This window comes from Neoarius graeffei, chromosome 1 (genome assembly GCF_027579695.1).
Source record: "Neoarius graeffei isolate fNeoGra1 chromosome 1, fNeoGra1.pri, whole genome shotgun sequence".
NCBI lineage: Eukaryota > Metazoa > Chordata > Actinopteri > Siluriformes > Ariidae > Neoarius > Neoarius graeffei.
The window spans coordinates 64,606,650-64,632,077 of NC_083569.1; the positions used below are offsets into that span (position 1 = coordinate 64,606,650).

Genomic DNA, 25,428 nt, shown 5'->3' on the forward strand with positions numbered 1-25,428 from the left:
CTCATCGGTGGTGGTGGTGGTGGTGGGGGGCTTGGTTGTTGTTTGGTTGGGTGTGCAGGGAGGGAGGGAGGGGGGTGCGTGCTTGGTTGTCGCCTCAGGCCAGTCCAGTAAGGCTGTTGTGATCTGGGATCATGCAGCACTTCATCTTCCCTCTGCATCTCTCTCCTCCTCCTCCTCACATCTCGGGGGGGCCCCCACGCTTTCCATAACAAAGGACTGTCGAATTTGAGCGTGTGGAGGGGAAACGGACTCTGTGTGTGTGTGAGAGAGAGAGAGAGAGAGAGAGAGAGAGACCTGCCCCCATTATTCCACCATTATTCTGCCTCTGTGTGTCTTCGGGCACTCTGGTGTGTCAGGTCTTATGAACATCTGTGCAAACGGCACATTTTAGGCGTGCGTAGTTTAGTACATTTTACATCATATGCATCTCGCAAAGAACATGAATAATTTCCGTGGGATTCAATATTCTTTCATTTTCCATTTGGAGCAGAGACGAGTGTGGCACGGTACAGCGCGTTTTATAAAACGCTTTCTCCGTGTATGTCCAGAGGCTCCACGTTACGCAGAGATGAGAATTTTCCGCAGATCTGCGGAATTCCGAGTTTTTCCCGCTGAAAATGTCATTTTTGTGAAACGTGTAAATCCGCTGAGAAAATTTCGGGGGGCGGTAGGGGTCGGCGCTAGGCGAGGCTTGTGGTGGCACAAGCAGGCAGGACCGACCGATCGCCCGCCAGCATCTTTCAGCAACGCTCATCGCAAAATTAGTTGCAGCTGTGATAACGGAAATCGTCATTGCTTTCTTCAATATTTATGCTAACGACAACTCACGACGATTTCCGCCAACGTTTTGGCGCTAGTTTCATCTCACTTCTACAATTCATGGAGAAACAAGCTACACGTACACGGTTTTGATCACTTCTTAAGTTCTAGTTATTTTGGTTAGTTTTCAAAGTTACTTCGCCAGTATGGCGAAAGTTTTGGACCGCAAAAATGAGGATCGTGCCAGGGAAATCGATAAATCGAACGGGATAAAGAACTGTTTCCGATGGGCATGGCTCGATGGTAGCGTTACCGTGCAGATAGGGACGCAAACTGTGACGACGTGCCTGACGGAACGTATCCGAAAAGTGGCCGTGCCGGGAAAGGCTCTGTGTATTCTGTGCTCAGATATGATCAATTATGGAAACGGAGGAGCTAGAAACATCCAGGAGCACATCAAAACAAAAAAGCACAAAGGTACGTTTCACTTAAATTGTCAAAGATAGAGTCAGGAGGAATCGGATATATCGTTACGGTTACCTCCATTATCGCTCACGATATATATTTGTTATCTTAAAGTTTATAAACGTTTTAAACCATCATTGAATTTGAAAACATTCATATATATATATATATAGACCCCTTCGCATGTTTGTAAACAAACCGACCGTTGCCAGGATGCGCGCGCAGCCTGGACCCAGAAACAATGGCGCTGCCCATAGACCGGCATTATGAGCTGTCAGATTATGCCAAACAATTGTCGTTACAAGATCGAGAATGCTACATAAATACGTTAACTCTAACAAGTGGACATCGCCTACCGGATCCGCGTTTAATTAAAGAGTGGACGGACGATGTTAGTAAGTTCCCTGGTATACAATGGCCAGATATATACTCGTACCTTATTGACAAGACTTCAGTGTACACCCACGAAAAACTTCGTGCCTACAAGTCTTTAGACGCATATGATTATGTTATGTGCAGGCATGTACAACTTGATTAACAATGGGACATTCATATTCATTTTCTTTTAATCAAATTATGCCAGTGATGTGATGGCAATGTGGCTTTAGCTCCAACAGCAAATCCCAACACTAAACAGCAATTTGCAGGAGGTAATGGCATGAAAGGAATGATAGTGTAAAGAGTGCAGCTAAGAGAAATCAGAGCTGCGTAAAAAGCGAGAGGCAGAGAGCAGAAATGAAACTGAACGGGGCGGGAGCTAGGTTAGAGCAGTCAACGTAAGTTGGCATTTAGAGTGAGGGCACACAATTTTACCTTTCCATCCTTGCTTTAAAATTGTGATTTTCGGCATACACAAATAATGATGGCACAAAATCTGGACTGCTTGAGTCAAGCGAGAGCTCTCCTACAAACAAAATTGCATGCAAAGCTAACATGCTAACAATATTCATTACATTGTGTAACTATTGGCCCTTTTCCACTACCCTTTTTCAGCTCGCTTCAGCTCACTTCAGCCCGACACGGCTCGCGTTTCGACTATCTCAGAACAGCACAACTCAGCTCGCTTCAGCCCTGCTTAGCACCCAAAACTCGCACCGTTTTGGAGTGGGGCTGAAGCGAGCCAAACCGAGCCGAGTGGGGTGAGGGGCGTGAGGAGACACTCCCCTGTGCACTGATTGGTGAGGAGGAGTGTCCTCACATGCCCACACATGCCCCGCGAGCACGCTGGGATCTGTAAACACCGTAAACCCGGAAGAAGAATAATTACGAATTACGAGAATTTCTGAAGCCTTATGCGCCTCGCCTCATCTATACGCTCTTGCCAGTATCTGTTGGCGTTGTCGGTGACAACAAGCCACAGCACCAAGACCAGCAACACTAACGACTCCATGTCCTCCATGTTTATTGTTTACTATCCGGGTCGTGAGACTACCGCTTAAAAGGTCACTGATGTCACTGTTTGCGCCGCCTAACGACATCACCTGACGTCCACCCACTTTCGCCAACTCCACCCAATGTGTCCACCCACTTCCAGCCAGCATGGTTCAGCGCGGTTGTAGTCAAAATGCAACTCCAACAGCCCCGCTCAGCTCGACTCAGCCCAACTCAGCACGGCACGGCTCAGCCCAACTCAGCCGCGTTGGTAGTGGAAAAGCGGCATATGACCCAGCTAATCAGACAAACGTTACCAAAGTATTTTGCTACATCAATAAACGAAGACTAGAAAGAATAAAAAAGAAAGATAGAGGCCCAATCCCAATTCTAATTTCTACCCCTACCCCTCCCCCTTCCCCTTGGCCCTTCCCCTTGAAACTGAGCTACAAGGGATAGGGCTTGAAATTCAACCCCTACGTATTGGGATAGCCCTTCAACGATCGCATACGTCATCGCGTACCTCTGTCAGCGTTTACGTTAGCAAAACGCGACCAAATGCGTCATTGGCTGCGCCCAGCCGCTACAGTCAGAGCCAGAACCAGAAATCTCTGCTGGCAGGGTGTGATTTGTTAACTAACACCACTGAATGGGATATCTTTGGCGCTTCGTGCACCACATCCGACAGAATGAGGTGTCAGAACACTCATGTAAACAATAAAAGCGAGAATAACAGAACAAAACGTACGCAGTCAAGCAACCGAAAACAATACTCACTCCCAAAGCTTTTTAGCAGCAGCTTGGATTTCAGAAATCGCTGCTCATTCTCAGCTCGAAAGCGAATCAAGCGGCGTGTTTCCTCTGGATAACAACTTAAAACACGTAAATAATGGAGAAAATACATTTATGACAATCTTCCGCCGCGGGAACCGCCATCTTTCTGAAATCCGCATGAAATCTCGCTGAAATCCGCATGGCATTGTGGGAAATCACTCAAACCCCTTCGTTCGGAGTCAGCTCCAGGAAAATCTCCGTTTGGAGGGGTACAGAAGCCCTACCCCTTCCCCTACCCCTCCGCGTTAACTGGGATTGGGATACCCCTACCCCTTCACGTGAACGCGCAAAATGGAGGGGAAGGGCCAAGGGGTTGGTCCAAGGGGTGAAATGGGATTCGGCCTTAATAAATAGCCTGATCTTACCTGTGATGAAGTGGGCGCTGCAAACCCGCGCATTTTTGATGGTGCTTTCATCCCAGTCTACACGTTTGATGGCTTGTAGTCATAGACGTCGGCGATTTTTTTTGGAATGGGTGAGATCCTGCTGGAATTCTGAACATTTTAACCCCATCACTGCTACGATTCTGACACCCGACAACACAACAACTAGGCATTTCTGAGTCTTTTTTGGGTCCAGGCTGCGCGCGCAATTTCCGCTTACGTATGAATGACGTTTACTGCGAAGGGGTCTATATAAAGTCGCACCCCCCTTTGAAACCCCCCCATGCACACTTTGCGTGCATTATGTCTGCCCTTGGCAGACATTTCAGAGTTTTTTTAAATGTCCCATTCTCATCCCTGGTTACAAGAGATAAGTGTGCTTGCGCAGGACTGTTTCCGTGTCGGTTAGCCGAAGTAATTGGAAATCAGAATTCTTCACTTATGAGGTTTGAGCTGCTTCTTCTTTCCAATCTTTCCTTCTTTGTGTTTTTTTTCCACACACGTACATGTGTGTACACACTCGCAGAGGAACTTTTCATTTGTCCTTTTGCCCTCTTCATTACCCCCCCTCCCCCCCAAACATGCGCGCGCACACATTTTTTCCCCCTCTTTCATAAAGACCCCCCAGCTGCGGAGGTTGAGGTTTTTGGCCACGCTGCTCTTATGCTCTCAGCAAGCAACACATATTTGTGCTCACCAGAGAATTGGCTAATCAAAGTTGAGCTTGTGTTTCCAGTCAGGCTCTTGAGGTTTGGGCTGTAAAGCTCATGCGACCTTTCTGCAGGCTTTCTGCTTTAAATATATACACACGGTTCCAGAACGAACATGACACGTCTTATATGAGGCTGTTTACATGAACACTGGTAAATTGAAAGGTTTTTTTTTTAAGTAATAAGTTGATTTGCTATGGTTTATTTGAACGCAGCGAAATGTTTCTTGATTTAACAATGAAATAATTACAGCATTAGTCAGGGACGTGTTCAACAGCAAACACTACACGTAAATTGTTGAAAGTCAGCGTGACGGAAACAGCTAATGTGTCCGAAGACCTTAAAATATACTGTAACAGCAGCTGGAGTTTCAGCTGATAAACTAAAAACGTCATGCTGAGTGAAGGATGGTTTTGGACTTGAGCACAGGTTGATGCTCATTTAGTCCTGGCTTCTTGTTGAAAGGGAAAGTCCACCCTGAATAACTTGCATTTTAATCTTTACATAATTAGTATGATGATCAGTGACGAAATTCGGAGGATTTTTTTTTAATTGACTTTTTTTTTTCAGGGTGGAGTTTTCATTGAATAAAGGGGTGTTCACACGGCACATATTTGCATCGATGCTGCACCGATGTATTTTGTTGCGATATATCATATTTTACACCGGTGTAAATTTTGTGGAGCGTTCACACATCACAACCCTGCTTACTAGAGAGAAGTGTGTTAGCACCGGTGCAGCCCCACTTGCGTTCACAGCAGCAGTTTTTGCGACCGTGCTTTACGATAGTAGCCTAGTAAACTAGACCCACCCGCCTAGCGGCCAAAAATATTTTTGCCTAGCGAATGGGTCTAGCCTTGCACCATATAAACAAAAACACCCCGGGCATCAAATCGTGCCCGCCAATCACAACGCAAGGTTTTTGTTTGGATTCTTTGGGCGGGCTTTTGCAGGAGTGACGACAAAGCTGCGCGACGCTGGAGAAAGCACAGCAGGAAAGATGGCTACGGCTAGTGAACAGCGCGCGTTTGACTCCGCTTTGGAATCAGTTTTAGAAGAATTAGACTTGGAGTTTTCGTTGAAACATGAGCAGGAAGAGGCTCTCCGCTCATTCCTTTTCAAGAAGGACGTTTTCGCTGTTTTGCCGACCGGCTATGGCAAAAGTCTGATCTACCAGCTGCTCCGCTCGTAGCCAAAAGGATGGGGCTAGTTTGTGCAGTACGAAGAATTAATAAACAGCTTTGAAACATTACTTTTTGATTGTTTCTTATTTTCCCATTATTTTAAATTTAAGGGAAATTATTTCACCAAACACCACTAAATAAAAACTCTCAAAAACAGTTTAAGCAAACCCTTGAAAAACACTTGAAAAAAATAAGAGTGTATGTTAAGTATGTGGTACAGACTCCAAACTTGTGGTCATTATCTCCAAACTTCTTAATATCTAGAACCTGTTTATTAATTAATACGCATTTTGAAAAATTATTTATTTCAAGGTCTCCCCCACTGCTTTCTGTCGCTCTGACTACGTCACAGTCACTGTTGCGCTGATTGGTCAGAGCGTTGGCCTATACACACAGAGACAGTTTGAAAGACAGCGGGTTGTCCCTACCCACCCCTGTCGGAAATGTCTACGGATCGAGGCCAGACTAAATATTCACATTTAGTCTGGCTTGCCAGGCTAATACGATAGTAAGAATGCGGAAATGAAATATGCACATGCGTGAAAATGTACTTCCTTTTCCCGGTTGTCATGGCATCACCAAGCGCCGGGAAAACAACGTGGATGAAGACACCAGTGTTGCCAGATACTGCTGACGTTTTCCAGACCAAAATATGTTCAAATCCGCCAAAATGCATTTAAAACCGCCCAATCTGGCAACACTGGAAGACACGCAGTTCTGTTGTTGTTGATATTCGCCATTTTGGAAGCGCAAAATACCAGGATGCAAATTATGCAATGCCTGTATGTAATCAGCTCTCCTCACGCGTAGCGAGTCGACCCCTGTAGCGTTCAGACGGCCCATTTTATATCGGTGCTGCCCCGCAAACTAGCATTTACTCCGGAGTAAATTTCTTAAACCACCTCCCGAGCAGGGTTAGATTTGCACCGGTTTAAGCAGCTTTCAGGGGCTACACCGGTATAACTTTGTACCGTGTGAACGCTCTACCGGGGCAGCCCCGGTGCTACACCGGAGTAAAAGTTGCCGTGTGAACACCCCTTTTGTTCCAAAGAATTCACCTTTTATCAGTTGGCAAACGTTGAGCAGACACTGACCTGGAGCACAGGTTTTAATGTTGTAGTTTGAGTTTTCATGAAAAAAACAAAAAAATCTGCTCATTTTATGTCTCTTGTTTATACGTTCTATGAAACCCCAGTGTGTGTTTTTTTCTCCTCTCTTTTTCTCTCTCTCTCTCTCTCTCTCTCTCTCTCTCCAGAGAAGCAATGAGAAACTATCTGAAAGAGCGAGGAGACCAAACCGTTCTCATCCTCCATGCTAAAGTTGCACAGAAGTCCTACGGCAATGAAAAAAGGTAACGCACACCTACAAGTCCGACTCCTCCAGCCCACGAGGTGTGACTGAATTTCTGCAAGGATGTTTCGTGTCCTGCTTTTTCTGCCCTCTCTCACGCCCCAGCTCCCAGACGAAGCAGTGGAGGAAACGAGGTTTTCCTTTGTCCACAGTGAATTTCAGAGAAAGAGAAAAGAAGAGACCTGGAAGTGAGGGGGAGACGAGAAATTGGAGCGAGGAGAAAATAAAGGAAATGCAGGGAGGCAGAAAGGTGCGGACAGCTTGATCGTAGCGAAGAAGAGTCAGTGTCTGGGGAGTTCCTGTCGTGGTTAGATCTTGGCTCGCTTCTCTTGGCTGGGAAAGTGTTTCCCTTGTGATCACACCAGAAGTGCCTGACTGTTAATCCAAAATTCTCAGCCAGACCGAGAAACAGCTGAGGGAAGGAGAGAACAGGCCGAACTCTTAAACCTGCTGTGAAATGTTATCCGTTAAATTAGTTACACACCGAGGGATTGACTGCGACTGGAGAACTCACAGGACATTCATTGAAAGTGTGTATGAATTGGCTTAACTTTAGTTATTGTACTTTTACTTTCATTTAAACTTTTGACCCCTTGTGTGACAGGAATAGTTAGTGTACAGAAGAAGCATGGAAATGGATAAGGGAAGGTCAAGTGTGTGTGTGCGTGCGTTCACCGGATTTTTTTCTCTCTGTTTTAAATGCAGAGTGATGTTGAAACATACAACTCTCGGTTTGCAATCAGGTTTTTAACCTACACACTCAGCATCATGAGTGTTTTGAGTGTTACGCACTAGCAGGATGTGAAAGCAGACACCAGCACCCTTTAGGAGGAACACAGACGACTGTGCTTTGCCTTTTTCACCCAAAAAAAAAAAAGTCTGCAGTCGATACGAATACTCTCATCTGTCTTCAACCCAGACATTGTTATGACTCATTGATGATTTGTTTGTGTCTTCTGTCTTTTGTGTATAAGGACAGTTTCATATTGATTAAAACAGTGCGGGGGTTTATTTAGACTTACACACAGTCTCAGCAGTGTTTCCCCCTTCTTTTTCATCAGTAAAGTGATATTAAAAAAAAAAAAAAGTGTTAACACTGTGCTGAGTGCAAAGCAGCGTGTATGTACACAATCAACTTTCAGTCATGTGACGGAGCTCACACTCGCATGAATTTAATCACAAAACACCACTTCACGTTGTTTAAGCTTTCTGTTGTTTATCTTAATTTTATATCCTTACATGGATATACAACCCCGATTCCAAAAAAGTTGGGACAAAGTACAAATTGTCAATAAAAACGGAATGCGATGATGTGGAAGTTTCAAAATTCCATATTTTATTCAGAATAGAACATAGATGACATATCAAATGTTTAAACTGAGAAAATGTATCATTTAAAGAGAAAAATTAGGTGATTTTAAATTTCATAACACATCTCAAAAAAGTTGGGACAAGGCCATGTTTACCACTGTGAGACATCCCCTTTTCTCTTTACAACAGTCTGTAAACGTCTGGGGACTGAGGAGACAAGTTGCTCAAGTTTAGGGATAGGAATGTTAACCCATTCTTGTCTAATGTAGGATTCTAGTTGCTCAACTGTCTTAGGTCTTTTTTGTCGTATCTTCCGTTTTATGATGCGCCAAATGTTTTCTATGGGTGAAAGATCTGGACTGCAGGCTGGCCAGTTCAGTACCCGGACCCTTCTTCTACGCAGCCATGATGCTGTAATTGATGCAGTATGTGGTTTGGCATTGTCATGCTGGAAAATGCAAGGTCTTCCCTGAAAGAGACGTCGTCTGGATGGGAGCATATGTTGCTCTAGAACCTGGATATACCTTTCAGCATTGATGGTGTCTTTCCAGATGTGTAAGCTGCCCATGCCACACGCACTAATGCAACCCCACACCATCAGAGATGCAGGCTTCTGAACTGAGCGCTGATAACAACTTGGGTCGTCCTTCTCCTCTTTAGTCCGAATGACACGGCGTCCCTGATTTCCATAAAGAACTTCAAATTTTGATTCGTCTGACCACAGAACAGTTTTCCACTTTGCCACAGTCCATTTTAAATGAGCCTTGGCCCAGAGAAGACGTCTGCGCTTCTGGATCATGTTTAGATACGGCTTCTTCTTTGAACTATAGAGTTTTAGCTGGCAACGGCGGATGGCACGGTGAATTGTGTTCACAGATAATGTTCTCTGGAAATATTCCTGAGCCCATTTTGTGATTTCCAATACAGAAGCATGCCTGTATGTGATGCAGTGCCGTCTAAGGGCCCGAAGATCACGGGCACCCAGTATGGTTTTCCGGCCTTGACCCTTACACACAGATTCTTCCAGATTCTCTGAATCTTTTGATGATATTATGCACTCTAGATGATGATATGTTCAAACTCTTTGCAATTTTACACTGTTGAACTCCTTTCTGATATTGCTCCGCTATTTGTCGGCGCAGAATTAGGGGGATTGGTGATCCTCTTCCCATCTTTACTTCTGAGAGCCGCTGCCACTCCAAGATGCTCTTTTTATACCCAGTCATGTTAATGACCTATTGCCAATTGACCTAATGAGTTGCAATTTGGTCCTCCAGCTGTTCCTTTTTTGTACCTTTAACTTTTCCAGCCTCTTATTGCCCCTGTCCCAACTTTTTTGAGATGTGTTGCTGTCATGAAATTTCAAATGAGCCAATATTTGGCATGAAATTTCAAAATGTCTTATTTTTGACATTTGATATGTTGTCTGTGTTCTATTGTGAATACAATATCAGTTTTTGAGATTTGTAAATTATTGCATTCCGTTTTTATTTACAATTTGTACTTTGTCCCAACTTTTTTGGAATCGGGGTTGTACACTCACTGAGCACTTTATTAGCAACACTATACTAATTCTGAGTACAGCCTCCCTACCCCGATTCTTCTTTGCATGGATTCCGCAAGATTTCGGAAACATTCCTTTGAGACTCTGGTCCATGTTGAGATGATTGCATCACACGGTTCCTGCACATTTTTTAGGTGGACTGTCATGCGGCGAGTTTCCCGTTCTGTCACATTCCAAAAGCGTTCTACTGGATTCAGAGCCGGTGACCAAAGAACAATGAACTCAGTGTGGTGATCATGAAACCATTTTTTTGAGATGTTTGCTTTGTGACGTGGTGCATTATCATGCTGAAAGCTTGGTAAATTGTAGCCGTGAAGGGATGCACACGGTCAGGAACAATACTTGAATCGGCTGTGGCAATCAAGTGATGATTTGATTTGGTATTAACAAGCCCGGGTTGTGCCAAGAAAACATTCCCCGCATCATTACGCCACCCCCACCAGCCTGGACTGTTGACACAAGGCAGGTTGGGTCCATCAGACCAGGCTACGTTTTCCCAGTCTTCAGCTGTCCGGTTTTGGTGAGCCAGTGCCCAGTGCAGCCTCAGCTTTCTTTGACGGAAGTGGAACCCAGCGTGGTCTTCTGCTCTTATAGCCCATCCGTCTCAAGGTTCAACATGTTGTGCATTATGAGATCCTTTCCTGCTCACCACAATTGCACAGAGTGGTCATCTGAACTACTGTAGCCTTTCTGCTAGTTTGAACCAGTCTGGCTGTTCTCCGTTGACCTCTCTTATCAACAAGGCGTTTCCATCCATAGAACTGTCACTCACTGGATGTTTTCTCTTTATTGCAGCATTCTGAGAAAACCCTAGAAACTATTGTGTGTGTGTGTGTGTGAAAATCCCAGGAGATCAGCAGTTATAGAAATACTCGAACCAGCCCATGTGTCACCAATAATCATGCCACGGTCAAAATAACTGATCACATTTTTTTTTTTCCCCCGTTCTGATGGTTGATATGAACATTACCTGAAGCTGCTGGCCTGCGCCTGAACGGTTTTATGCATCGCACTGCTGCAACATGATCGGCTGCATGAATGAGCGGGTGTACAGATGTTCCTTATAAACTACTCGGCGAGTGTTTACACTCCATCCAGTGGAATTTGTTGATGGATGACGCACTTTACACCACTGGTGTTTCGTGCTCCTCTAGGACAGGTACCGTAGTGAGGGTGTCCATTGTAAAATGACGTGAGACTAGTGTGATGAGTATCATTTTTCATCACACTTCTCACGTTAGCTTCAGAAAGTTTGAGAAGCCCTGCTCTGCCAAGACTGGCTGCTTTTTATTTTTATGAATCATTTTGTACAAACACTTTTTTTTTTTTTTTTTTTCCCAGCCCATGTGATCATATAAACTTTTAAGCACATCATTGTGTGTGCTGCCATCTTCTGGAGACTTGAAGCTGGTTACAAAATACATTTGAAAATGACCTTGTGTGTGGGCATGCATTTTAAACCTGGATTAATAGGAGTTGTGATGAGATCAATTTAGTCGTTTCTACATAATTTGTGCAGGTTCTTTTGCCCTCCTCCATGTGTGTATCTTATGGGCTGCGGCTGGAAGAAAAAAAGGGACCAGATGGAGAGAGATGGCTGCTCGGAGCAGGAGTCTCAGCCTTGCGCCTTTATCGGCATCGGGAACAGTGACCAGGAGATGCAGCAACTCAACCTGGAGGGGAAGGTACAATACAAACACACACACACACACATGAAAAGCTGTGTATTAGTCAGGAATGACTAATTATTAGTCAGACAGAACTGAGGAAGCCTTTTGGACGCGAGGTGAAACGTTTTCAAGAATTTTCAAGCAAGTCCAGTTGCCCATTTCTACCACCCACAGTTTACTATGACCTGGATGATTGAGAATCTTCACAGACATTAGTCAGGAACTGCTAAAGTAAGAGACATATAGGGCTGTTGGTTTAAAGAGTTTAGAATTAAAGTGCATATTCTGGACCAATTTCGTGGTTTTTTTATATGAAAGAATGTCCCTTTACACACTCATCCAGAAGGGTAATTTTGCACAAGGCCATCTGTCTACAGCAGAAAAAAATAAAATAACAAAACGCGTCTGGAAAATTCCCAAGGGAGTCTGGAGCCAGATTCGTGACGTCACCTGCGGAAGCGCCAGCAGGCTGCGCGAGCTTTGCACGGTTTCAGTGCACAGCCTGTGTAGACCAAGCGCTCCCATTTCCCTCTCATTGTCCGGTCTTTTGGAAAACGATGAGTACTAATCCCATCAAGATTGGTGTTGCTACACCGTCCTACGATACATCTGTTAACCATTTTAATAATTACGCGATAACGTTGAAGAAATTTGCAGAAAACCACCAGGTCGTTTTCTCATAAACAAACCAGCGCTGGCGTAGGATTCAGAGGGAGGCGTCCCGCACGCGACGTCACGAAAATCAATGTTTGCCGGGAAACCCGAATGCCAAGTTTTTTCAGAGGCGGACCAATTCAACTCAAATGGCTCGATTTCAACTGAATTTTTCTGGTATTGCACAAGGTAAAAAAAAATGCACAAAATGTGACAGATATTTGACCAAAGTTTAATATAAAATAGGAGAATTACACTGATCTTGCGCCTGAATTTACCCATGATATGCACTTTAACTGAATGAGAGATACTGAAAGCTGTACAGACCTGTGTTAATTTGGGCAATCCATTCTGAAGAAGAATTCATGACTGCTTGCTACAGAATACACAAATATTTTATTGACTTCCTGAATGCCTGACATGACTCCGGGTTAAGGTTGACATTTCTTAACGCAGATAACAGTGTCAAAGTTCTTGTGTGGTGCAGTCATGCATACTTTACATATGGGGTGAAACGCAGTGGAGTAGGTTTGGGGCTGACGACAGTCTCTCAGCCAAAACATTTCTGATGGCTTGGGCAAGTTTTTGCAGTTTAACCGAAAAGCTCTAAAGCGTAAGTGCTGTCACTGAGCAGATTTTATAACCGATGTTCCAACTCCAGGGGTTTACGTGTCACAGAAGACTAAATGCAGCATCGGTGCAGTTGTAATATGATACTTTATCACACATCCTTAATGTGTTCTATTTATTTCTTTTAATATATATTTAATCCATCTCTAGCCCTGTGCATTCTCCCTTTCCCCCCTCTGCAGAATTACTGCGCAGCCAAAACGTTGTACATCTCAGACTCGGACAAGCGCAAGCACTTCATGTTGTCGGTGCGCATGCTCTACGGCAACAGCGCCAACATCGGCGTCTTCCTCAGCAAGCGCATCAAGGTCATCTCGAAGCCTTCCAAAAAGAAGCAGTCGCTCAAGAACGCTGACTGTGAGTGTAAAAACTGCTAAACACACACACATTGCTTGATTGTCCTTTCGTTGCCCTTTTTTTTTAATGTAAATGTTTAGTGTGAGGTGTGCCTTTTGAAATGTTTCGATCCTGTTTGTCTTTCCTGAGCAAAAATGAACGCATATGAAATATAAAGCAGTGTGATATGGTGATGCTTTGAGTTGCTTTTGCCACTTTACAGTCTCAGGGTCCTGGGTTTGATCCTGAGCTCAGGACAGGTTTGTAGTACTCGAGTCTGACTCGTGCCCTCATTTTAAGGACTCGTGACTCGACTCGGACTTGAGCACTGACGACTCGGACTCGTACGTTAACTGCATTAGGACTCGGAAATTGGAGACGAGGACTCGGATTTTTTCTTTATTTTTTTTTGTAACATGCCATAATGATTTGGCAGAAGATATTTATATTTACGTTAATTTTGTACTAATTTCGTGTAAGAGTGTCACACCCGCGCGCCTTGGTGCATGCATCAGATAGATAATTGGATTAAGGCACGATCAGCGCACCTATATAAAAACTGCGAAAACACACTTATTTTGCGAAGTATTGAGTTGCATTGCTGACATGTTACCGAGCCTTATTTCCTTCTTTGGTTTCCTGATCCCTGATTTCCTGTTTCTCGTCTTTGATTCTGCCGAGTCTACGATAGCCCGTTTGTGCCTTGCTCGACCTATTGCCCGTTTCACTGTTTTACGATTTTGCCTGCCGTTCTGGATTGTTTACCTGTCTTCACTTGTATTAATAAACACACCTTCTGCACTTACATCCGTCTCCCAACCGTCTCTGACAGAATACTTTGCACTCCCTGATAAAGAGAAGCGCATTCACCTGTTCATACATCACATTCAGGAGTGAACTAATGTTAATGGCGCTGAAACGACCACCGTCAAATGGTGCGGTTGGAGTCTTGGACTCGACTCGATTTTTTGTTTTTTTAAATGACTTGGACTTGAACACTGGGGACTCGAGACTGGACTCGGACTCGAGGTTTAGTGACTCGACTGCAACCCTGGCTCAGGATACTGTAACCGTTCTCCCTGTGTACTGTAGGTGTGGGTTTCCACTGGGTTCTTTGGTTTCCTCCTAAAAACAGGCCAGTTAGTGGATTAACCACTCCGAATTGCCTCTAGGTGTGAATGTGTGGAAATGGTGCCCCAAGATGGACTGGCCCATGTCGGGTGTATTTACGCCTCTCATCCAGCGTTCCTCCAACCCACTGCAATCTCAGATCAAGATAAAGTGTGTTTTGAAGATAAATGAAAGAAAACATCTTTTGCAGACATTTTCTTTCATTCATCTTCAAAATACACTTATCTCGATCAGATAAAGAAGGGGAAAAAACACACACAACTTCAGCCCACAGTTTGAGAGCCAGAGAGCTGTAGACTTGTTTAGATTAAGATGGTCATCCTTCTCCACTGGGGGGAGCCAGAGCCAACATTTTTATGCCTCCGCCACCGTAAGGTGCAGGAGGCATTATGTTTTCGGGTTGTCCGTCTGTCCGTGCGTCCGTCCGTCCGTCCCGAAACCTTGTGAACGCGATATCTCAAAGGCTAATGAAAGGAATTTCGCCAGACTTTCACCATTTGTGCATTTGGGGACAAACATGAACTGATTAGATTTTGAGATCAAAAGGTCTAAGGCCAAGGTCACTGTGAGGTCAACTGTCTATCCGAAAACCTTGTGAACACAATATCTCCAAGGCTAATACAAGTAATTTCACCAGGTCAAGATTACTGTGAGGTCCACCCATGTGCAATGAACCGGTGTTACAGGTGCTCTAGCCCCTGCCCCTTTTCTGTTTGCTGTCCAAAGTGCCCTTTTCATAGGGACTGTTTTTTTTTTTTTTTAATATTTGTAAAAGATAAGTTAGCTCCGGCGGCACGGTGGTGTAGTGGTTAGCGCTGTCGCCTCACAGCAAGAAGGTCCTGGGTTCGAGCCCCGGGGCCAGCGAGGGCCTTTCTGTGCGGAGTTTGCATGTTCTCCCCGTGTCCGCGTGGATTTCCTCCGGGTGCTCCGGTTTCCCCCACAGTCCAAAGACATGCAGGTTAGGTTAACTGGTGACTCTAAATTGAGCGTAGGTGTGAATGTGAGTGTGAATGGTTGTCTGTGTCTATGTGTCAGCCCTGTGATGACCTGGCGACTTGTCCAGGGTGTACCCCGCCTTTCGCCCGTAGTCAACTGGGATAGGCTCCAGCTTGCCTGCGACCCTGTAGAACAGGATAAAGCGGCTAGAGATAATGAGATGAGATGAGAAGTTAGCTCCAACATCAATATTCTCTACAATTTGACAATAATATATGAAATTATAGATTTATAAAATAACATTTTTCTATGTAAATGCGGGCATCAATCCGTGACGTCATGCATTCAGTGAGCCTCCGTGCAGAAAGCGCATGCAGGCGGTTGACAGTGGGAGACAGTGCGAGGAACGGCATGGGAAGGTCACACTGAACGTCTCCTTTCATTTCTTATCTGAACATGCAATATTGTGCAGCTTAGAACACAACAGTAAATGCGTAGGGTTGTTTATCATTTAATGAAACCGCCTAGGCTATATTTAAACCGTTTGCTCCATCCATTTCATTAACGTGGCAGATTCGGAAACTTTAGTTTGAACGACGGTGTTAATAACATATTCTAGCAGCTTCGAAAACTTAAGGCTGAATGACGACGTCCACAACGTATTCTATCAAGACACACAGAATGTTCAGTTGCAATTGAAATTTAGTTTTGAATAAAGTTAACTTGTGTGAAAAATTTGTTCCAAGTGCCCTTTTTTGAATGTTGAGCCCCTGCCCCTCCAAAGGTCTTTGCACGGCCCTGGTGAGGTCAAATGTCCATCCCCAAATCACAACTTAATAAGGCGTGTAGTCTACCAGGCGGAGGCATCCCCATCGAGGCCGTTGGCGTCGAGTTCTATCTAGTTGCACTACTGTTTCATAGATTAGAATGGCTGCACACTTAACACGATCCTAACATCAAACCCTAAGCAGTGTGTTGTGTTGTCTAGTCCATTTTATAGTTGACTCTCTGGCTCTTAAACACTCTAAATATTTGATGAAGTCTAGAAAGGCCAAGCTAACCTTTTATGACTTCCTTGCTTCTCTCTCTCTCTCTCTCTCTCTCTCTCTCTCTCTCTCTCTCTCTCTCTCTCTCTCTCCCCCTCTCTCTGGGTGTTTATAGTGTGTATAGCGTCTGGAACAAAAGTGGCACTGTTTAACAGACTACGTTCTCAGACAGTCAGTACACGCTACCTCCACGTGGAGGGCGGGAACTTTCATGCCAGCTCACAACAGTGGGGAGCCTTCTATATTCACCTCTGTAAGTCTCTCTCTCACTCCCTCTCTGAGATACAAACACACACACACACACACATACACAATGTAATATGATCAGATTACTTTTGAACTACCCGTGACCAGTGTATTTAGCTTCATATTCCTCGGTGTAGGATGCTCCTTACAGCGTTTTAATAAAAGTACAGAAACAAAGTGGACTAAATGCTGCATGGCTTCTTTTATTACCAGAAAGGTTTACAGTATTACATTGAAACTGAATGAAATATGAAACGTGACAGTGCACTCGTTATTTAAGCTGCAAAAAGCAAACTTTTATAGTTACACATGGCTCCCTTTGAAAGAAATGTGACCCATCCGATTTGTCTAAGTTAAGCGTCCTAAATCCTGTCTGGATTTGTATTTTTGTAACAATTGTCATTTACTATTAATGTTTTGCTGAGATGATTAAATCTCCTGCCGAAAACTGATCTCAGTTACAGTGACGAGCTCAGACTGCTTAAAAGGCTATAATTAAGAATAATTCTGCACATTTTCACAAATCTCACTGCGATTACAAGTACTTGATGACACCATCTTGATTACACGTCCGCGGTTACTAACCAGCTCTGGAGAAAATGTGGCTGTTCTATTGAGCAGCACTTTATGCCTCTAATTGCTGAGACTAAAGCAATGTATATAAAAGGTCAAGTGAAGACATGGACTCTTTATGCAGCCTTTTTCAAACACACAAACAGAACTTCATCGTACAGACAGATGCAGTCTCACACACACACACACACACACACGCACAGTCATAAACGTCTTCATCATAAAGAAACAAAAAAGAAGCAAACTTCTCAGCAATGCATAAACTGATTGCCTGCTCTTTGTGTGTGTGTGCAGTGCATGATGAGGAATCTGAGGGAGAGGAATTCACTGTGCGTGACGGTTACATTCACTATGGCCAAACTGTCAAACTTGTCTGCTCTGTCACAGGAATGGCCCTGCCACGACTGGTATGTCTGTCTGTCTGTCTGTCATTTGTAATAAATGTTGAGACTGGAAAATTTCTCTGTCAGCTGATAATGCAGGGGTGCCAACACTTATGGCTTAGCTGTAGCATTTCTGTAATTTTTAGTCACAAGAAAACTATACTTATCTGCTTTTTCAGATGAAATATTAGTGAGACTGAACGCTAATAAAATCCAACAATGCGGAAAAGGCGGTTCACAAAGGGAGAAAGGACACAGGATGTAAAAAAAAAAAAACACACCACACATTTAGTTTCCACGAAGGGTTATTTTCTTTTCACACCAAGTTTAACCAGGTGAAATTTTTCGAGCTCTGAATTCAAAAGTCAAGTCAAGTCAACTTTATTGTCAAATATGCTATACATGCTCGACATACAGCACAGATGAAATTTCAGTCCTCTCTGACCCACGGTGCAAACAGGCAATGCAATAAATAAAAATAGAATAATTGAAAAAACCAAACAACAATATAAACAGTATAAAAACACACTAGATAGGAACTAGACATAGACTAAACACTCAAACAAACAATATAAACAGTATAAATAAACAGTATAAACACTAGATAAAACAAGACATAGACTAAACACTCAGACTATATAAAGTGTAAACACTAGATAAGAACTACACACAGACTAAACACTCAAACAGACAATATAAACAGTATAAACACTCTAGATATGAACTAGACATAGACTAAACACTCAAACAATATAAACAGTATAAATAAACAGTATAAACACTAGATAAAACAAGACATAAACTAAACACTCAGACAATATAAACAGTATAAACACTAGATAAGAACTACACACAGACTAAACACTCAGACAGTATAACCAGTATAAACACTCTAGATATGAACTAGACATAGACTAAACACTCAAACAATATAAACAGTATAAATAAACAGTATAAACACTAGATAAAACAAGACATAGACTAAACACTCAAACAATATAAACAGTGTAAACACTAGATAAGAACTACACACAGACTAAACACTCAGACAATATAAACAGTATAAACACTAGATAAGAACTACACACAGACTAAACACTCAAACAGACAATATAACCAGTATAAACACTCTAGATAGGAACTAGACATAGACTAAACACTCAGACAAACATTATAAACAGTATAAACAAACAGTATAGACAATATAAACAGTGTAAACACTAGATAAGAACTACACACAGACTAAACACTCAGACAATATAACCAGTATAAACACTCTAGATAGGAACTAGACATAGACTAAACACTCAGACAAACATTATAAACAGTATAAACAAACAGTATAGACAATATAAACAGTGTAAACACTAGATAAGAACTACACACAGACTAAACACTCAGACAATATAACCAGTATAAACACTCTAGATAGGAACTAGACATAGACTAAACACTCAGATAAACATTATAAACAGTATAAACAAACAGTATAGACAATATAAACAGTGTAAACACTAGATAAGAACTACACACAGACTAAACACTCAGACAATATAACCAGTATAAACACTCTAGATAGGAACTAGACATAGACTAAACACTCAGATAAACATTATAAACAGTATAAACAAACAGTATAGACAATATAAACAGTGTAAACACTAGATACAGTAAGAACTACACACAGACTAAACACTCAGACAATATAAACAGTATAAACACTAGATAAGAACTACACACAGACTAAACACTCAGACAATATAAACAGTATAAACACTCTAGATATGAACTAGACGTAGACTAAACACTCATATATATATACACACACACACACACACACACACACACACACACACAAATTGGTTCAAATAACCAAACAGTCAAGGGCACTTGAGGTATAGCAGGTAAACATGAAACATGAAATAAGCAGTATAAACAAACTAGCAGCTGTTAAGATGAGGTAGTGCGGAATAGTGCAAATGAGCGAGGTAAAGTGAGATGTGCGGTCCCTGAGTTCAGTGTGTTAATGAACAATGAGATGTATAGTATGTATGTGTGTGTGTGTGTTGGGGGGGAAACTGTGAGGATGACATGTCAGATGCTGAAGGGGGGTGTGCGAGCAGAATCTGTGGCAGAGGGGGGAGGGAGTTGAGCCTCCTGACCGCCTGGTGAAATCAAAATCAGGAAAGCGGGACTGTGGTGTCTTTGGCTGATAAACAGAATAGTGGAGCTGCTTCTTATTAAGTAGCAGTCATTCCTTTTTTCCTTGCTGTTTTCTTACTGCTACTTGTGCACGTGCGGGGGGGGGAAATAGCCGTCGAGTCACCCAAGACGCATTAGAGTTTTGGTAAAATTCTGTTTTGTTTTTGTTTTTCCCCTGGTCATCAGTGTTGGCACTTCTGGATAACAGACATCCTGTTCTCAAGAAAATATCGACAGTACTGTTCCAAACCTTTAGAATTTAAATTGAAACCATTTTCTGCTCGTCTTTTTAATAACCCATTAATTCAGTCTGTCTTAATGAACACTCCAGTGTTTTTCAGCTTTTCTCTTTCTAATGCATCAGTAGTAGCAGCACAAACAACAATATTGCGCAAAAGAAAATAAAAGCCTCTTTACTCTAAACTCGATCATTAATGGACATTTGTTGTTGAGTGCTTTTATGAATTGTTCAGCCAAAGGTATTTTGTGCATTCGGTTCGCTTTAGAGACAGGGCTGCTTTTTCAGAGGAGTGCACTCTTCCAGCCAGTTTATTTCAGCAGGTCACCGCGCCCTGCCCTGCCCTGCCCTGCCCTCCAGAGCGTGTGCCGCGCCCAAATTTACGTGCGCCCGACTCATAATTTTCCAGAACAGTCCAAGTGCCCGGTCCATGCGTTCCACCACAGAAAGAAAGTGCGCATTCGCGAGCATTGCCAACTTGCAATGAAAGAAATGCATGTTGACCAATCACAGCACGCGGTTAGCGTGGGGTCATAGTCATGCTCTCTCGACCATTTTGTCTTATAATGAGTCAGTGCAGCAAGGTACGTTTGAAAAGCAGTGATGCCGCCAAACACACGAACCGAACATCTCTGTGTGCCAGAACGTAAGTACGTGTAGAAGTTATGGATTAAGCAAATTCAGTCAAAAGTTAGGACTGATGGATGTCGAGTCTAGATATATACGGTAGGACTGTGCAAAAGTCTTAGGCACTCTTTTTTTTTTCTTCTTCTTCTTCTTTTTCATGCAAACTTTGTTATAGATTTCTATTTTATGACTTCTACGTTATCGATTACAAACGAAAATGTTTTGTATCTGAGCAGCATATTACATAAGAGACCATTTTTTAGATTAAAAAAGAAAGACATAATGAAGGCTGCTGGGTTTTGGGGCAAAATGAAGAAGCGAGTGTGACGGTCAAAGTGTCCAGAAGAACTGTGGCTGGTTCTGTAAGACGCTCAGTAAAACCTACAGCTCATTTCCGCATCAAACTGCACTCACTGTACCTGAAACTAACTAACTATCTACCTATCTTTCTATAAAAATCAATATCTATCTATCTATCTATCTATCTATCTATCTATCTATCTATCTATCTATCTATCTATCTATCTATTAAAGCAAAGGGCTGTCTCACACCAAATATTGATTTTTGTTTTATTTATTATGGCTTATTACGAGGATTTTTTTTAAGCCATTTTTGGTCTACAGCATTTCTTTACATGTGCCTAAGACTTTTGCACAGTACTGTAGCTCTATAGAAAAGCTCGTCATTAACATTTAACGTGTTCGACTGGATCTAATCTAACCTTAATATCCTGGACTAATATTACTGTTCAATTAATGCTATCTTATATATAAAATGTATTTCTATTATTAGTAGTAGTATTAATGAACGTTAGACTGTCATGTTAATGGGTGATAGACGGACGTAAGTGCTGAAAGAGTTTATTGAAAAGCACATTGGCAAACAGTTGCAAAACGTGAGACAAAGGCAGAGTCAAAAAACAGGCGATTGGTCCAGCGAGCCACAGACAGGGTAACGTCATAGATTAGGCAACGCATGGTTGGGAAAAGTTGAAAACCAACAGTCGAGGCTTGGTAACGTCAGACACAAGGTACAGAGTGTATACTATGCAAAGTCCGTGTATCGTGAGACTCCTTATATGCGCGTGCCATGATTGTGTTCAGAACACAAATACGTGTGGCCATGAGTGGCAGTTCAAGACGCCAAGTGTGCAGACGTGATATTCTGGAGCACTGTATTAAACTGGTTAACTAAGAAGTTTCAGATTTGCTTACTTTATTTTACAAAAGTAATCTGTCTTGCATAGTTGCCCAGTATGGGTAGTGGTTAGCACTGTCGCCTCACAGCAAGAAGGTCCGGGTTCGAGCCCCGTGGCCGGCAAGGGCCTTTCTGTGCGGAGTTTGCATGTTCTCCCTGTGTCTGTGTGGGTTTCCTCCGGGTGCTCCGGTTTCCCCCACAGTCCAAAGACATGCAGGTTAGGTAAAATACCCAAGACAGCCAAGTACAACCAAGGTTGTACAAGACAAGCCGGTCCCAACCCCGGATAGATTGGGGAAGGTTGCATCAAGAAGGGCATCCAGTGTAAAACCTGTGCCAAATCAAAATATGTGGAACAGATCTGCTGTGGCGACCCCGAACGTACTGTACGGGAACAGCCAAAAGAAGAGAAGATGATAGTTGCCCAGTATGGCGAATTTTGCAAGATGGATTATTTGTCTATAGTTTTTTTTTTTTTTATCTACACTACCGTTCAAAAGTTTGGGGTCACCCAGACAATTTAGTGTTTTCCATGAAAAGTCACACTTTTATTTCCCACCATAAGTTGTAAAATGAATAGAAAATATAGTCAAGCCATTTTTCTGGCCATTTTGAGCATTGAATCGACCCCACAAATGTGATGCTCCAGAAACTCAATCTGCTCAAAGGAAGGTCAGTTTTATAGCTTCTCTAAAGAGCTCAACTGTTTTCAGCTGTGCTAACATGATTGTACAAGGGTTTTCTAATCATCCATTAGCCTTCTGAGGCAATGAGCAAACACATTGTACCATTAGAACACTGGAGTGAGAGTTGCTGGAAATGGGCCTCTATACACCTATGGAGAGATTGCACCAAAAACCACACATTTGCAGCTAGAATAGTCATTTAGCACATTAGCAATGTATAGAGTGCATTTCTGATTAGTTTAAAGTGATCTTCATTGAAAAGAACAGTGCTTTTCTTTCACAAATAAGGACATTTCAAAGTGACCCCAAACTTTTGAACGGTAGTGTATAGTGATGCGTGCAAAATTGCCCGAGATAATCACTGGTGCCCTCCGCTTTGGAAAACTTGCTGGAGCAGTGGCGTGTACAGTATGTGGTGATGTTTTACCCAGCGTAGTAAACATGGCTCAAAGTAAACATGAGCGTATGTACATACATATTTTGGTGACGTGACGGTGCAGGTACATCGTGTTCAATTCGAGAGTCAGTATTTAATGTTTTCCACACTGAATTCGTTATGCTTGTGCACATTTCTGTGTGGCACGTAGCTGTTGAACAACTTGATCAAAGCCTGATATTCACTATGCGAAAAAAGCCGTTCTGAGCTAAGTGAGGTGTTCGACCTCTTTATGCAGACTGACCACTGCGTAATCATGGATGCAAACGGCGCTCCTTTTGGCGGATGCCGCCTTTTTCACGGCTGTCTGGGGGACTTGTGTGAATCGTGCAGATCCGATGAGTTTTTTTTTTTTGGAGGGGGGGGACGTTGGAGTGTCTGATTATAATTCCATCAAAGTAAATTCTGTATTAAAATTACTAAATAAGCAAATGCCGTTACAGTCCATGAAACATAGGAAGTATAAGTATGAGAAGAAAACAGTAAATCAGAAAGCTGCGCACGTAAAGCCAATTACGTAACTTACGTTGGACTGATGGAAATCCTTGCGCGTGCAGTGAAGTGCAGCCAGCAGCAGATAATGGCGCGCAGCCAACTGGCTTTACGTGCGCAGCTTTCTGATTTACTGTTTTCTTCTCATACTTATACTTCCTATGTTTCATGGACTGTAACGGCATTTGCTTATTTAGTAATTTTAATACAGAATTTACTCTGATGAAATTATAATCAGACACTCCAATGCCCCCCCCCCCCCCCCCCCCCCCCAAAAAAAACTCATCGGATCTGCACGATTCACACAAGTCCCCCAGACAGCCGTGAAAAAGGTGGCATCCGCCAAAAGGTGCACCGTTTGCATCCATGGTAACGCAATAATAATTTCCACATCGTTTTGCTCAGCTATATTTATGGCGTCTGAAACGAGATGCGTCGAAGTATATTATTATCCACTTCATTAAGTTGAAAGCTACAGTACATTTTTCATTTTTTGGCTGTTTTGCAAAATTGAGCCACAGAGACACCGACTGGATTTCCTGTTACACGTTGTAGTTTCAGCGTAAGTACACATCGATAACCCAGAACTTATAGGGAAAAGCGCAAATAATCAGAAGTAGTATTAACTGCGTTGCTCCAGTGTTGAGGATGCTGGATAAAATTTTCTGTGGCATCCTCTAGTGTCTTGCATGGAAACTCGAGCAAAAATATTTCCTCATGTATTTAAAGATTATTCTTATAGTGTGTGTGTGTATTATGTGAATGTATTTTCGTACAGATCATCCGTAAGGTGGATAAGCAGACGGCCTTGTTGGACGCAGACGATCCAGTGTCTCAGCTGCATAAGTGTGCCTTCTACCTAAAGGATACAGAGAGGATGTACCTGTGCCTTTCCCAAGAGAGGATCATCCAGTTTCAAGTAAGAGACGGCATTATGCTGTAAATACTGTCAGATAAAATAAAATAAAAAAATCCTGAGTCCTGCTTAATGGATAAACATTTGGAATATTTTTCCACAACCACATGTGGAATAACGGTGCCAGAGAGGGTATGTACGGTATAAGCCCCTTTCATATACGAAACCCATTATTGTATCGGGTAAAAACAACAAAAGATGGATGATACATTTTCATTATTTATTATACCCCCGCTCCAAAGGAGGGAGAGTATCCTGGTTTACTTCTGTCCATCCGAAACACCTTTTTTCTCAGCAACCACAAATCAAAGCCACTTGGTACCAAACTTCAGCTTGGGGTTCTATACCATTTTCAGATCTGTCGCACATCGACTTCCTGTTTACCGACTGAAATGTATTTACGAAACATATCAGGTGGATTTACAAAATTTTCATAACACTTTTCACAACAACTACAAATCACAACTGCTTGATATTTGGTACCGAGCTTCAGCTTGGGGTTCTATACCGTGTATACCGTTTTCAGGTCTGTCGCGCATCGACTTCCTGTTTACCGACTGAATGTATTTACGAAACATTTAGGGTGGATTTTGACGCTATTTCAAGAAGCAAAATGCTTTTTCAAAATGACGGTTTACCAGGATGCTGTTTGAAATCCCTGGGGAGAGACACGGCTCTTTACTTACTGGTTTCAGGGTTCATTATTTGTTGAAGTCAACGTTCATAACAAGTGTCCGATTCCTTCGACTGCTTGCGTTCTGATATAAGCGAGAGCGGGGGGGATATGTAAGTGAGCAGTTGCTCACAGTTGCTCTTGTTCCCACTCAGTTTTCCATAACAGTAAGGTAGCACTTGTCATGGATTCCCACCTGTCTGTATTTAATGGGAAGCTGCGGAGCACAAACCTCCACAAGAAGCGTAGAACATGTGAGATCGGATACGATGTATAATTCATTCCAATGTCCAGCCATATCTGCAGCTGTTTTCTGTCTTTGTTGTTTTGAATTTGCTGCGGTTGCTTAACAGCGAGGCAGTACAAGTATTTAGATTATGTAGGTGTCGGGAGATCCGTGGCACTGTATAAAGAGGATAACTAG

General features: G+C 42.8%; 1 protein-coding gene across 4 annotated transcripts in view; it reads left to right on the plus strand.

Annotated features, from left to right (window-relative positions):
• The window catches only part of rbpjb (recombination signal binding protein for immunoglobulin kappa J region b), a 153,598-nt gene that overhangs the window by 99,430 nt on the left and 28,740 nt on the right, over positions 1-25,428 (plus strand). For 3 of the 4 annotated variants that reach the window (XM_060915767.1, XM_060915669.1, XM_060915713.1), the window contains exons 3-8: positions 6,962-7,057; positions 11,451-11,616; positions 13,068-13,242; positions 16,450-16,587; positions 17,448-17,560; positions 24,194-24,334. In XM_060915767.1, coding sequence (XP_060771750.1) covers positions 6,969-7,057; positions 11,451-11,616; positions 13,068-13,242; positions 16,450-16,587; positions 17,448-17,560; positions 24,194-24,334 — 822 coding nt within the window. In that variant the 5' untranslated portion in view covers positions 6,962-6,968. Of the gene's footprint in view, positions 1-1,126; positions 1,237-6,961; positions 7,058-11,450; positions 11,617-13,067; positions 13,243-16,449; positions 16,588-17,447; positions 17,561-24,193; positions 24,335-25,428 lie in introns of those variants that run through there. The other variant, XM_060915830.1, reaches the window with a different exon arrangement.